The sequence below is a fragment of the Chenopodium album genome, chromosome 26 (assembly GCF_948465745.1).
Source record: "Chenopodium album chromosome 26, dcCheAlbu1.1, whole genome shotgun sequence".
Taxonomy (NCBI): Eukaryota; Viridiplantae; Streptophyta; class Magnoliopsida; order Caryophyllales; family Amaranthaceae; genus Chenopodium; species Chenopodium album.
In genome coordinates this window covers 4,747,651-4,762,708 of record NC_137859.1, presented here as the reverse complement: position 1 = coordinate 4,762,708, position 15,058 = coordinate 4,747,651, and the positions used below count along the sequence as shown (strand labels likewise).

General features: G+C 33.0%; 2 protein-coding genes across 4 annotated transcripts; both read left to right on the top strand.

Annotated features, from left to right (window-relative positions):
• The first annotated feature begins 399 nt into the window (after positions 1-399).
• LOC145616514 (uncharacterized) lies at positions 400-5,032 on the top strand. 2 transcript variants are annotated; one of them, XM_081671252.1, is made up of 3 exons: positions 400-559; positions 680-855; positions 4,493-5,032. In XM_081671252.1, the coding sequence occupies exons 2-3, from the start codon at positions 697-699 to the stop codon at positions 4,658-4,660; spliced, it is 327 nt and encodes a 108-aa protein (XP_081527378.1). In that variant the 5' UTR covers positions 400-559; positions 680-696; the 3' UTR covers positions 4,661-5,032. The 2 variants fall into 2 exon arrangements, with proteins under 2 accessions (XP_081527378.1, XP_081527377.1); XM_081671251.1 differs by having other exon boundaries at positions 400-589.
• A 951-nt stretch (positions 5,033-5,983) lies between these two features.
• On the top strand, positions 5,984-9,091 carry LOC145617347 (putative calcium-binding protein At1g02270). 2 transcript variants are annotated; one of them, XM_081672038.1, is made up of 10 exons: positions 5,984-6,491; positions 6,577-6,672; positions 6,770-6,875; positions 7,479-7,699; positions 7,808-7,881; positions 7,986-8,100; positions 8,176-8,301; positions 8,391-8,492; positions 8,620-8,730; positions 8,807-9,091. In XM_081672038.1, the coding sequence occupies exons 1-10, from the start codon at positions 6,330-6,332 to the stop codon at positions 9,014-9,016; spliced, it is 1,323 nt and encodes a 440-aa protein (XP_081528164.1). In that variant the 5' UTR covers positions 5,984-6,329; the 3' UTR covers positions 9,017-9,091. The 2 variants fall into 2 exon arrangements, with proteins under 2 accessions (XP_081528164.1, XP_081528165.1); XM_081672039.1 differs by having other exon boundaries at positions 5,990-6,491; positions 8,819-9,091.
• Positions 9,092-15,058: the final 5,967 nt, after the last annotated feature.

Here is a 15,058-nt window from a genome sequence, read left to right as displayed (position 1 = left end):
AAACAAGACATTTTTGACATTTTTTTTTTTAAAATTCCGCCTTAATTAAGAATTTGTGAATAATATGATATTAGTTGTCTCTAAGTTTTCCCGATATAATGATTTAACTCTTATAAATAGTGTTTGAACAGTTATACCCTCTAAAATGTTTATTTACCTATTTACCCCTATTAATGTTAATCATTTTTTATAACTCTTAAAATAGTGTATGAACATTTATACGTTATAACCCTGTATAAAAATTGTATATGTATTTATCTCATTACGTTGTCAATAATTAAAAAAACTACTCAACTAGCTATAATGCGTGCATCACGCGCATTAGTAGTGTGCTGTATTGTCTGTGTAGTGTTATACAAAGGAGAAATAAACACAAGCAGAGTAAAATTGGCAATATCAGAACCCCGAAATAAAAATAGAATTAGCCCCAAAAACAGTATACACCTTCCATCAGAAGAGAAAGAAAAGAAGGATCGATCGATCAGCAGTCCCAATTTGAGCGAATCGAAATTGTTCATGAATCGGACGATTAGATGCTAGGCATTCCCACCTCCAATTCGTATTTATTCTTCCCTCTTCTCTTCTCTTGGTAAATTATCTGTGTTGGAAAATTTAGGGTTCTTGAAAAAGGTTAAGATTAGGGTTTTTGAATTAATTCTGGGTTGTGTGTTTGAAATAGGTGTTGTAAAGTAAAGGATGTCGAGGCCAATGTTGCTGGTATTCTTGTTGCTGATACTTATAATTACTTCTCAGTTCGAGTGGAGGCAACAGCTTGTTAGCGATGTCGAGTCCAACCATACTTTATCTCTGAAACAGCACCGTATTTCCAAGCGAGAAGAAGCTGTTAAAGAGAAGGTAATGATGTCTTTCCTTTATCATCTACTCTTTATCTTTATTCATTGCTTCTTTCTGTGTTTATTAAATACTTTGTGTTCTTCTGGATTTTCTTTTATAATTCTCCTTTGTTTTCTTGTAAATGTGCGGTCAATTAGCAAATTCTATGAGTTGCAACTCTTTACTAACAATGTTGACCAATTAGAGAGTTAAAAAGAATAACCATTATGGGATGAACTGCAATTGTACACTCTTGGACTAAGCTTAATGAAATTTGCTAGCGAATCAATTCAACTGGGATTGTTATATTGGAAAAGGATAGCTACATAGGCATGTTATGAAAGGAATTGTGAGGTCGGTGACTGTGTAGGCAGGATTGTTGTGATTGAACTGCTACGGGGAGGAGGGAGTGCAAGTGTAATGGATTAAGGACAGGAAAAGAGAGGGGTGGGATTATTGGGTTAGTATTGGGGGCCAGGGGACAGTGGTGGTTACTATGGGTGTGGGTGGTTGGTTGGGTTACAACTTACAAGGTAGTGGTGGCCTGATGGGGGGTGTTGGGTTGAGTGATTTGGTGGTGATAATGGCCAAAAAGAGGATACATAAGGGGCTTTGACTTCTTTTTAAGATCCCATTTGGTTTGATGTAAAACATTTGCAATGAAAACTAGCTTTCATGGAAAATATTTTATCAAGGAAAACCACAATTGCAAATTAGTTCCCTTTGTTTGGCTCCTCACAAGAAAAGTTATAGAGAAATGAAATATAGGAGTGGAAATGTGAGGATGGATGAAAGGAAAGTAAAACGGAGGTAAGGAGGAAGGTGGAAAATGTGACTTCCCTTGTTTTGTAAAGGAAAATGTTTTCCAACAATAAGGGAGCGATTGTTTCCACCATTGGGAAAATTGTTTTCCACCCCTTCACAAACCAAACAAAGAAAAATGGGAATAAATGGAAAATTATTTTCCTCGAAAACATTTTACCTCAAAACCAAAATGGCCTTAATTCCAAATAAAACAAAAACAAAAACAAAAAAAAATAAAAATCAACATATTGTCATTGTAGAAAACCATTTTTGGAAGGAAATCAACTAAACATTGTTTGTCAAAAGCTATTTAATAGAAAATTGAGATCAGTTTAAGAACCTGTTAACCCCTGTTATAAAGTGTTAACTTTTTTAAAATATAAATTTCCTATATTTATTGTAAAGGCGAGACTGTATAGTATTAGTTACTCGTGCTGTCATCAATGGTTACAAGCACGCATGAAGAGGGAGGTTATTAGTAGAATATCAAACACACTATCAATATCCTATGGTCTCTTTCAAAAATTAACTACTTCAATCCTAGTGCTCTACTATTTCTTATTATGTGTAATATGTTCTAGATGCTGCTTTCTAACCTCAATCGAGTTTTTCTTACCTGTTTTCTCCTATGTACTTGAATTTTTTTTTTTTTTTCCCCTTGCATCTCCTCTTCATGGTGTTTGAACAACCTCATTCTTAATTTATCTCGTATATAGATTGGTTGCTTAAATTTTGAATCTCCTTCATTTCCACCAACATTAGCTTATGTGTTAGATTTGTTTTATTGTCGAATGACAACTGGTCTTATAGCCATTGAAGAATTTGCAATTGAGTTTGAGTTGGTTTTTCTAATTAACACAAAACTAATTTGTTTTATACTTCCTCTGTTCTTATTTATTCTACTCACTTTCCATCTTAATTTGATCTACTCACTTTTTTTTTTTTTGAGGAAAATTTGATCCACTTTATTTTATTGGAAAGTGATCTTAAAGTGAAAGGGGTTGATGGAAAGTGAGTAGATGGAAAACAAAGTGAAAGGGGTGGAAAATTGGAGAGATTTGAAGAGAAGATGGAGCTCTACCTTCCCCTTCCCCTCCTTTCCCTTATCTTGCTACCCAAACAAAGTGTAAGCACCTCCATAACATTGTGTTGCGATCTCTCCTTGATGTCAACCTCATCTTTCTTACTTTGGTTTATTCCCTTTCTTCTTTCATCTTTGATGCATCTCTTGTTCAAGTTTTTTGCGTCCTGTACTAAGCTAGCCTATATGTGCCCCCCCCCCCATATTTGGCCTCTGGTGGCCTGGCCTCTTTATCTCACCATCTTCTCCTCTGCTTGATTCTCCTGTGGTTTCTGTAGTTACATCTATTTCTTGTTTTGCAAGTGACTCCCATATTTGGTTTGCTACACCTTCTTGTCAGTTGTCATTCTATATTCATCAATTGCGATCTTGGGATAAGATTGGGTCAAGATGTCCTCTTTCATATTCCACCATTTGTTCTTAGTGAAAATTTTGGCAAATTTTCTCTTAACCTACCAAATTTTGACCTATATACCACGTTGAGTGCACTTGTCACTTTGCTAAGAAGAAAGTGATAAAAACTTGCAGAATTTCTTGATGACTTGCTTCACGTTGAAGGAGAACTAAATAGAAGAACACATTGACTTCTGTGTAAAATACATGGTTAAGCATTTAATGCCATTGAAAAATGTGTTTTTACCTGGAAATTGGGTGCAGGAGTCGGGCATCTGTTTGCATTTGCACAGTGATTTTTGGTCAAGGAAATGATGTGAAGTGTGGATGCCAGATATTATTAGAAGATTGATAAGGATAGATTGGATATGCTGTTAGATCCTGTGAGGCTGTGATGTATTAAGGTCCTCATGGGATGATGGAAGTACAAAGTGACACATCCCAATATCCCATTAAGATTGGAAAGGTAATATCAGATGCAACATTTGGTATTTGGATTGAGCAGTAAGGATGTAAAATAAGGCCCTGGCTCTATCAGTTTATCCTGGTTGAGTCTCAAGATATGCTGTCTTATACCCTCTTTATGGCAATAGCCTTGTAGAATATACTATATATTAGTTAAGATAGGAGGTTGCTTGTTGGCTAGGAAGGGAACATGTTCTTTGCAATGGAAAGGCACAAGGACACACCTCACTTAATGAAGGCAAGTGACAGAACCAAGATAATATCAGACACCACTTTCATGCTTTTGCTTTCAGCGGTCTTTTCTGCTTTGTTGGTTATTTTTTTTTTTTTTTTTTTTTTTTTAAATCCAAAAGGCCAATCAGGGTTCCCTGTGTTTGGCTATTTTGCAGTTTGCACAAGGGCTGGAGTTCATGAATGTTGGCAAGAGCGCCATCTCTTTTTGACATAACTAACTTCTCAATTATGGAATTGGTGCAACTATTGTGAAATTTTGAAAAATGAATACCGTGCAACTATGGTGGAACGGAGGAAATATTATGAAGGTTACCTTTATAAACTGGTTTTATAACTGTTTGGGCCTGGGTTTTATAATTCTACTTCCCTGCTAATGTTATGCTGCCTAACATTTTCATAGTCCCAAAACTTTTGTCAACCTTTTGTCAGAGGGGGGGGGGGGGGGGGGGGGGGGGGGGGGGTAATAGTACAAGTGTACAACCATTAGTTTATGTGGGTGTAGCAAGCTTTTTGAAACAATTTAGTGTTGTTATTTTGGGTAGTCTATGCAGGCTTTCCGTTTGAAATTTTGTGAGGCATATATTTATTAACTTGGTAGTATTTTCTATCTTATGGCACGTAGTAGATAGCTTTGTCTCAATTGAACAACCTAATTTATTTTCTCATTATTATGTATCACAGATCATTTTATCTCAAGAGAAAAGCATTCAGAAACTCAATGAGCTTGTACGAAGTCTGCGAGAACAGTTGTCAGAGTGCCGTAGTAGTAATGAAACTGTAAACAGCAGTTTAAGCAATCTAACTGAAAGTATCATAGAGCTTGAACGACAGCAATTTTTGGAAGATTAAACAATATTCCATTAGATCTTGTCATAGGAGGGTTTGTAAGTTTTTTTGCTCCCTTCATTTATGCCCCATGTTTGTCAATGTAATATGTTTAACACCGTATAGATAGCATCTTATGCCAATGTCGCCATATTTGTGGTCAAATGTTTTTCATACAGTCAAGTAGTAACTACTGTATTGAAGAGAGCATTGTATCTTATATAGGCATGTCATTATGTTCTTAATATTTGTCTACTTGATATGAAACTCTTAAAGATTAAGCTTTGATTATGAGGATGAGGCATTGAAATTGGTATTCATTCTTCTGGTCTGTTGTAAATTGAAATTTGTAATCATTTTTCTGATTTGGTGTAAATCGAAATTGGTATTGTTTTAGTGTCTTTAATTTATTTATTTTGTGTAGACCATATTTCATTCCAAGTCCGACTCATTAAGTTCCCAAAGTTGATTGGCATCTTGTGATCAGTATTTGATTCTATCCGATCCAAACTATTGAGATCAGCATTGTTTGATTATTAGTACTAACACCAGCGTTGATTATGCGTTGGTCTCTTTCGGACAATTGGATTCTTCGCGCACACAGCAAAACAGAGCTCTTAACTTTTACTTGCTCATTTTGGTGATAATATAATCAATCGTCTTTAATCTCAATTATAATTTATATGTCAAAAAGGAATATATTCATGTCCTTTGTTGCAATGGGATAAGTTAAGGGAGACCGACCAGAGATGCATTTGAAGAGAACATCTTGACTAGCAGTCTAGCATACGCCAGTGTGTGTGACTGTGAGTGTGTGACTCAGGAATGAGGAAAGATAGAGGTAGGGTCCTTATTTTTTAAATTTTAATGGCCAAAACGGCTCAAAAGAATGAATTAGTATATACTCCGTAATTGATTGTATATTTTGTGGCTTACATTAGAGTTCCATACTCACGCTTAATTACTACAGTAATATCTAATGAGAAACTTCGGTTAAAACCCCCAAAATACTTCGTATAAATTTATATTACAATATGGCAAACTTAATAGACCAACGTTTGAAAAGGATATGATATTGGAGGTCGTATTTATTGGTCTACATATAGAAGTTGAGTCCAAAATATGAGACTTTCGTCATCAGTTGAAATGAAATTAACACATAGTTTAACAATTTTGTATTTTTAACATGAACCAAATTAAGCCTCAACTTTATATAGCCAAACATAAAGTTATGTAAAGTTGGCAAATTACTATCAACAAAGGCAGGAACTATGTAACATGAAAAGTTGAAAATTGAAAAAAAAAAAAACATTTAAAATTCTGGAATTCTGGGGCTTAGCTCCTTTAGAAGTAACTTTAGAACGGTGGCCCCTTACTTTGATGTCAATCTTTGTAGACTACTATCCTGGTTCTCCTACTATCCTCAGTCCTCATTTGACTAATTTACTTCCACTCACTTACTTAATTGCTGTTAAAAACTGTTATTGCCTGATTCTGAGCTTCTGCTCTCCTAATTTATAAGCTACTACTTACACCACTCACTTTATTCCATTTCCAACTTGTAATACTTGTACTTTCCGACCCCTATAGGCTATAGATTCTATATTTCTCCATTTTTGAGCTTCAAATTCAATTTATTTGATCGATATTGATATTTGGTAGTGGTGGTAGTGGTAGTGGTAGTGGTAGTGGTATGGGTGAGCCCGTAGTAATTGTAAATGGCTTGAACGAGCGAGTAGTAGACGATGACAATCCAAATAGAAATAAGAATTTGGATAGTTGGGATACAAATACAATATTTTCGTGTACAACCTTCAATATCCTTGCACCTATTTACAAGCGCCTTGGTGGAGGGGTACGTCTTCCTGCTCCTGTAACAACCTCTTTTTACATTCAGTATTCTTGATTTGCTGATTTTTGATTATATTTGCTCACTTCAGGCACGTGAAAGCCAGTTTAGGGAGTCTTGGCATTCTAGGAACTGCAGGATTTTGGATAGGTTGCTTCTCTTGAAATCCTCTGTAATCTGTTTGCAGGTATTTTTTTTTTTTTTTTTTAATTGTCGATTTGATGATTTTAAAATTATTTTAAATTAAACATGAGATAACATAAAGTAGTTCTTTCCTCTTTCAGGAATTTTGGTTGGATAATGAAGAACTTGCTAGAATGTATGAAAGCAGGCTTCATGATGAGGGTTATCTGACTTACAAGCTTGCTCGAACTAACAGTCGTGGTGATGGTACTACTGTGATACTCTCTCTTTCTCCGCCTTTTTTATCATTAGAATTAGATACTCATCTTATGAAATTATTTTCTTTTATCAACCTCTTCAACATTGACATACATTTTTTTAATTTGTACAGAGTTAAGGTGTGTTCTTCCTATTTATTCGACTATTTTCAACTTTTTTCAGCCCATATTTTAACTTGTCAGTTTGTCATAGCTATTTGAAACTTAATCTATTTCGATTTATCTTATTGAAACTTTTTTGTCTTAAATAAGTTGAGGAGAACATAGCGATTCTCCTAGAGAGTCCTAGACTGGTGATCAGGCTAAAAATTTCAAGCGTGATCTTAAAACAGTGCCCGGCATTATATCCAATTCGTTTGCCTGAAACCACCAGGAACATAGATACCATATTAATTGCTGTTGTAGCTTTTCAAGGATTTTCTGGTGTATATTTTTGCTATGAACTTATCGGAATTCCTGATCAGTTCGTTGTTTAGTGAGGTTAATTATAAAGTACTAAATACTATGGTTAGAATTCATGCTCTAGCTGTCCTATTCTATTTGTAAGCATTTCCTACATTTGTTTTGGGCATGAATAGACAGCTTGCTGCAGGTTTGTTAACAGCACTACATCAAAGCCAGTTCCGCTTGTTAAATTACAGAGAATTGTTGTTCAATGATATTGCTGATCGTGTAGCACAAGTTTTGCATGTGGAGCTATGTTGTGATAATACGCATAAGAATACCACAAATATAGTGAAGGAAGTAATAATTGTAAATACTCACTTGATATTTCCTCATAATTCAAGATACTGTTTTCTTCGGTTACAGCAGGTACTGCTTTCTGTATTTACCCTACATAACTCATAGTACAGAGTAGTCAGCTTTAATTCTATATATCAAAGTTTATGATTCTGCTTCCATCTCTTTTGTTTCAAGAAGGTTTACAAGATTTTGCAATATATCAGATCATACATGGGAAAATATGCCCTCCATATACCTGTCATCCTCTGCGGGTATGGTTTAATTGCGTATGTTGCATGACATTATGACCTTTACAAAGGATATCTAGCATCTTGTATATTACTGCTGACCATTGCGTTCACATACATTTGTAAAGGGATTGGAATGGAAGTAAAAAAGGACACGTCTACAAGTTTTTGCGATCACAAGGTTTTGTCTCGACCTATGATATTGCTCACCATCATGAAGATGATACTGATGATTCACAGAAGGTTTGTGCCAGCCTCAGACATCTTTATAATATCTGATTATTGTAGAGAAGTACTGATGGTATACTTAATTTGCAGTGGGTTAGTCACCGGAACCACAGAGGAAATATATGTGGAGTGGACTTTATTTGGCTGCAGAATCCCCAGAAATATCAGAAACCCTTAAAAGAGAGTTTCATGGAAGCAATTTTGGGAAACATAAAGGTAGTTTAAAGTGAAGTACGAAGTATTTTTTAGTGCGTTACTTACTATCAAGCTGACAATTGATCTTTTGTTAATGGTTTAATCTACAGAATCTGCTGCACAAAGTTATCACTGGAGGTGTTGATCAGTTACCATTGAGACTAAGGGGCAGTTGTATAACATACTCTGATTTTTCTCAAGCCCTTGTAGAGGTAGCCTCTAGTCTATTGTCGTGCTAAAATTTTTTACAAAAAAAAACTTGAAGCTTTACGTGCTTGAAATGCAATGCAACACTCTGGCAATTATGACTTGGTGGTAATTATATTTGATCAATTCTAGTTGGGCATATGTGGGAACCCTGATGGAGGCCTAAACGAGGAAGATATTAGGGATATATGGAAGCGTATAGATGAAGATGGAGATGGAATTGTTGATGTGCCAAACATTTTGGTACGTTTATTTCTAAAAACATTCATTTTGTTTGATAAATTTTGTTTTACAATTGATTGTAGTGCTGATTGGGTAGCTCAATCTGCAGAGAGCATGGACTCTGTGTGCTCTTCAGCATGTTAGTGGTGCGGATGAAGTAGAAGATGCGAGGGATTCTGCAGCTACTATTGGATTTACGGTCAATAAGGCCACACTTTTCCCTCAAGAAGTGGAGGAAGGGACTTGGCCTGAAAATTACTTGCTTTCTGATCATGCACATCTCACTGTCGAATTTGCAGTCATGTAGGTGTGTCTTGTACGAGTACTTTCTTTGTTTTTAAAGCTTCAAATGAACTTCATAGTTTGAGACCAGAATCATAAAGCTCTTGCTCATTCTAGTACTAATATAACTTAAATCGAGCTGAGTTAAGTTAATGATAAAGTGAACACCATAAGTAATGAATGTTTTTGAGTCATTCATTCTGAACAGAAATTGCATTACTTGGTCAAATTCACTTAAGAGTTGCAAACCTACCCATCTCTTTTTCTGTTATTATATGATCGTTGAGTAGGAGTATACTACTAAATGTATAAGAGATAATGAAGTCAATGGTCTAAATGGAGGGAAGGTTTTTGAGCCGTCTTGTGGACCATTTTTTAATTTTTTTTTTTTTTTTTTTTTTTTTTTTTGAAAAGTGTTCTCTAAGAAATACTTAGTGTACGTGATCATTTATACTTTATTTTTCTTCTATAACCTATAAGTTATCCAAATAACTTATACAAAATTAATCCTAAACAAGAGTTTATACAAAACGAGAGATTTTTGAAAGTGGCCTTGTTCAAATAGTCTCTTTTTGTACTGTTGGCACCAAATTTGGAAACAAAGATTAAATGCATGCATATGTTCATGTATGTATGTACTATGTAGTACTCAAATAGTACAATGTATGTTAGGTTGGGTAGATAACCAAGACAACCAATACTAGACTCATGACTTTTAGCAATTTGATCTTACAATCAATCAAGGCAATTAAATTATCCAAGTAACTATAATTAGAGACACCCAGTTGAATAAATTACTCTTACTCTAGTTGCTAATCATTATGCATACACTGATACAAGTCATAATTTGCATATGAACACAAGATTATATTATTGGGGATGAGATTAACATTAATGACAACATTAATGATATCACCCTCAATAGTCAAACGTGGACACTGTTAGTTCTTCGCTTATTGGAATCATAGACTGTCATGTTTATATTTCATTTCGATAATCGAAATTCAACCAAGCTAAGCTAATTAAAGTGATCATAAATCATTTTTCAATTTTATATTCTACTCGTAAGTATAATTATTCGATTTCGTTGATTGTTGCAATCAAACACTTACATGGTCCCTTCAATTAAGTTTCATATACCGAATTATGAAGTTTTTTAAGAGCTCTAATAATGATCAAAGGAAAAGCTCGCTCTTAAGTATCAAGAGGGCCTGTTGGTGTACCAGCTAGTGGAATTTAAGATCTTTCCTTTCGCTCTAAAATAGTACAAGACTTAGGGCCTGTTCTAATACGATTATTTTCAGTTTAATTCAGTTCAGTTTAGTTCAGCTCCTAATTTCCATCTCTTATAAAATATTCATTTCAGTTCAGTTCAGCTCTAATAAGTTCAGTTCAGTTCAGTTCAGTCAATGAGAACAGACCCTAAGCTTTATACTTACTTCATTCCTAAAATATGGGAATGAAATACGAATTTTAAGAAGAGGAGAAAGATAGAGAGAAATGAAGATAAAACTTATGGAGTACTATTTATTTATTTTTATTTTTTGAAGAAAGATTGATTCCTAAACAAAAGTCAAACGACATCTACAATAGTTATAAATCTAATAAATACACGACAATTGACTCAAATAAAAATATTCTTTCAACAAAGTTACTATCGTTGTTGCAAATTGTAGTCTCTTATATCGGTGTGGTTTATAGCCTTTTTCAGTATTAATATGGGCCTGGACCAAGGAAAAGTTATTTAGTACTTTAGTACTCATGTAGCCATCGGATGATATGGGCCTTCGGTATTAATTTATAAACACTTTACTGTATTATAACTTTATACGGAGTTATTTTTAGGTTTTATTTCTGAAAATTTGCAATAAATTGTAGCGTTCACAGTATTTGTAAGAATCAATGGACTAGCTACTAATCTAAAATAGGGGCCGTTGGATGGGCAGATGATGATGTCAGTGGACGTCTGATCTAATGGATGGTGATGAGGTGAGTCAGTTTGATCCAATGGCTGCAGTTAATAGTCTTAATTAATACAAGGACGTTAGCTAGTTTTATTACTACTGTTGTGCATCATTAAAACCCTTTTCGGAGGAGATCCTTCTTCAATACTATCTTTATTAAAGTTAGTTGAATTTTTTTTTTTTGAAGAAAGTTAGTTGAATTTAATTGCATCTATATTACTTCAACTTAATTGCATATATATATTAACATCCGTATTTTATGTACATTTCCCATTTCTCTCCCTTTGGACTCTCGAGGGACGGATTTCATTTAGGGCTGCATAACATGGTCAAACCAATCAAAATTCACAAGATTGACCACCATTCTCCTCCCTTTTATTTTTATTTTTTTTATTATTTTTTTTTTAAAAAAAAAAAAAAATTACAGTAATTTCTTAAGTCCTGGTATCATGCTTGAGTGAATTATAATTTTTATTAAATCAGATAATATGGCGTATACTTTATTTTTATATAAATTTAAAAAATTTGTTATATATAAAAAAATAATAAAAAAAAAAAGTTAACCTTTTTTTTTTTTTTTTTTTTTTTTTTTTTTTGAAAAAAAAAAAAAAAAAAAAAAAAAAAAAAAAAAAAAAAAAAAAAAAAAAGTTAACCTTTAATTGGTCTTTTCAAAATAAGTTAAGTTTTTCTCATTAATTCAAAATAAGTAGACTTTTATAGGATATCTTGTTTTGAGATTACATTTATTGATTCAAAAATAAGTCGATTTTTATATTAAAATATATAAAACATAGTAGTTTCTCAAAAAAAAAAAAATATATAAAACATAGTAGATTTTATAAAACACAAAACTATTATAACATAGTAGATTTTATAAAAACATATTAGATTTTTATATTAATATGTACTCATGAAGTCATGATACATAAAATAGAAGTGAGGGAGTATAATGCATGACTACCGTATATGATTTGGAAAAGTTGTTGTCTCTAATTTTACTATTATAACCACTTTTGATTACAAAAACAACCTTATGCCTAATGACTTGTAAAATCACATATGCCACCTATTTCATTTTGATTGTATGTGATCCGCCTCAATATATGTTTTCAAATCATCAATTTTTACTTATTTATAATTGAAAATGTTGACAATTGAGTTTATACTTTTTTTTTTCTTTTTTTTTTTTTTTTTTTTTTGAACAATCAATTGAGTTTATACTTTGATAAGCATAAAAGTCAAAATTTGTACTAGTAAATATATGTTCTATTTTAATAATCTCTAGTGACAATGTGACATCAACTTTGGTTTAAATGGTACCGTTGATAGTATTGTGTCACTAAGAAAACAACCCAAATTCAGCATGCATGTTTGTTGCACTCAACATTATCACTTGAGATTCTATTGTAGATGAGCCGTGACAAGGTAATTAAAGTTCAAAAATTAGTCAAATAACAAAAAAGTATCTTGTGTTAGTTATGTATAGCGTTAGTAAATTCACATTTTGTTTCCACATCATAATCGTTGAACTTTTATTTATTCAATTATAAAAAAAGTATTTTTTTTTTATTATTTTTGTTTTTTTGTACTTTGACACTAAATTTGTATGAGATCATCCTCTCACATTATTTTTTTTTTGGTCACTTCGTCAAGCTATTAAAATATCTCAAATCACCGCAATCATCTTATAATCAGGTGATCGAAGTGTATACCCCTCTAAGCCTATAGCAATGTGTATGTGAATTGTGTACTAAGATTTGAAAATGATACTTGTAATATAAGAAGCTAATAGCTAAAAAGGGAAATAATAAGTAAATAAAAAATTTAACTCGATCAACACATAATTTTATCTTACGTTTTTATATTAATATTATTTATAAATTTTTTTGATTAAAAGACACTAGATTTGAATAGCAAAGAAAAGAAGGGTGAAATGACTTAAAATTAAACTTAATAAAGTACGATAGAGTAATACTCCTTCATATCTAATTGTTTGTTCCATTGCAAAAAAGAATAAACTTTGACAATTAATGCCCTTAATTAAAATATATTTAATATAAGAGATATAGTCATGTAAACTTTTAATTTGTCTCATTATATAAATTTTATATTTATAAATACGAATATATATACGTTTTAAAACTTGCTTGTGTTTAAAATTTTGAAAGTCAAATCAAACTAACAATTAAAGACAGATTGAGTAATAAATTGACCAAATTTGAGAAGGATTATTATTTCCAATGGATGTAATCTTTGTGTTGACCTTAATATAATAGCCGTTAGAATGAGGGGAAAGTAATACTTGTAGAAGAAATGAAATGGAAAAACAGAAGAAAGGCGTTAGCAAGACTTTAGAATGGAAAAGGTGTTAGCATGCAAGATGCAATTACTGGCAATGTTAGTTTCTCCACCTAGGTAGAAAAATAGTTAAAAATAATAAATAAAAAAAAAATGTATATATATATATATGTTCCCAACTCAAAGCCATTAAATAAAAATTGGAAATGCATTAAATTGATACTCGTCTTCTTCCTCTTTGATAATTAAGGCTAGTGTTGTATTAAATGAATTTATTTAAATATGTTGGGGTTAGTTAGTTTAATTTTCCTTGATCTCATCGTTGTTGTTGATGTTGTTGGGTTTTAATACATCCTTGATAATTTTCTCTCTCTTACAATTCCTATCCATACTTTAATTAAGAATTTAAGACACCTCCCTTTCTTTTTTTTTTTTTTTTTTTTTCATCTCTCTTTTATACACTATATTCAACCCCTCTATATAATGAGCTTCACATGAACTAACTATTCCCAACCCCTCTCCCTTCTCTCCCCCCTCTCTTTCTTTTTTTCATTTATTCTTTTATTTTTTATTTTTTTTTCATCCATCTTCAATTCGGCTAACCAAGCAGCTGTGCTAGCTCTTAATCCCCTCCTTGTTTCAATCCAGTAAGTTAATTACTCTCTGTTTATATATATTATTTCATTTAAATAGTTTGTTAAATCTAAGGAGGGGAATTTCAGGTAACGTGAGAAAAATGAGCAGAAGAAATCGAAGGGGTAACAACAACAATCAAGACCTTGATTTGAAGCTGAATTTGTCACCGCCACCGGCGAGGCTGGTTGGTGGGACAGGAGCAGGAGGAGCAGCAGTGGGTATACGACGACACAGGATGTCAACATCGTCATCAGATGACTCGCCACCAAGATCATGTGTCTCATCTGAAGAAAGCCTTAAGTACGCCAGCAGCCCTGAAACTACTTCTATGGTCTTGGTTGGTTGTCCAAGGTGTCTTATGTATGTCATGTTATCCGAAGCTGATCCTCGCTGCCCCAAGTGCAAGAGCACCGTCCTCCTCGACTTTCTTCGCAACAACAACGATGACAACAACAACAGCAACAACAACAACAACAACAATAACAACATCCGCAACCGAAGCCACAACTAATGATCATCATCATTGGCAGGGGTTCAATTATGGAGCCAAGGTGTATGGAATTTAAATTCTCTCTCTCTCTCTCTAAAATATGAATATAAATATAAAGATATAAATACATAAGGAAAAAAAAAAAAAACCAAGCGGCAGCTAGCTGTTGGTGGTAGTTAGCTAGAAACCTTAATTAAGTAGCTAAGTTAGAATCATGAGAGATATGGTCGCTTTAAATTAAATTGTGTTAAGTAAGTTAGGTGTAAGTTAATTAGCTCTCTCTGTTAAATTTGGGACTAAGCTAGTTTGTAATGGGATGGATTAAAATGTCCTGTTTGGTTGCCCATAAGACGGGAATTATGCGGGCTTCGCTCATTAGCCTGCCGCGAACATGATTACATTGTTAATCATTTCCCCGTCTTCTCTGCAACCAAATGGAATTTTAATTTTTAATTTTTAATTTTAATTATTACTCCGTATTATTACTATTGCTATTGCGCTTTTATTATCTTATTGATTAAGTTACGTATTCAATTTTGCTTCTTTAATTTGATTTCTCTTGTTCATCCAAATTACATCAATACTACCTCCTAATAATAAATGGAAATTACTCTTGGCATTAAATTTTAATGATATAAAGGGTCTCTAAGTTTGCATGAAATGAGGGTGACATTACTCC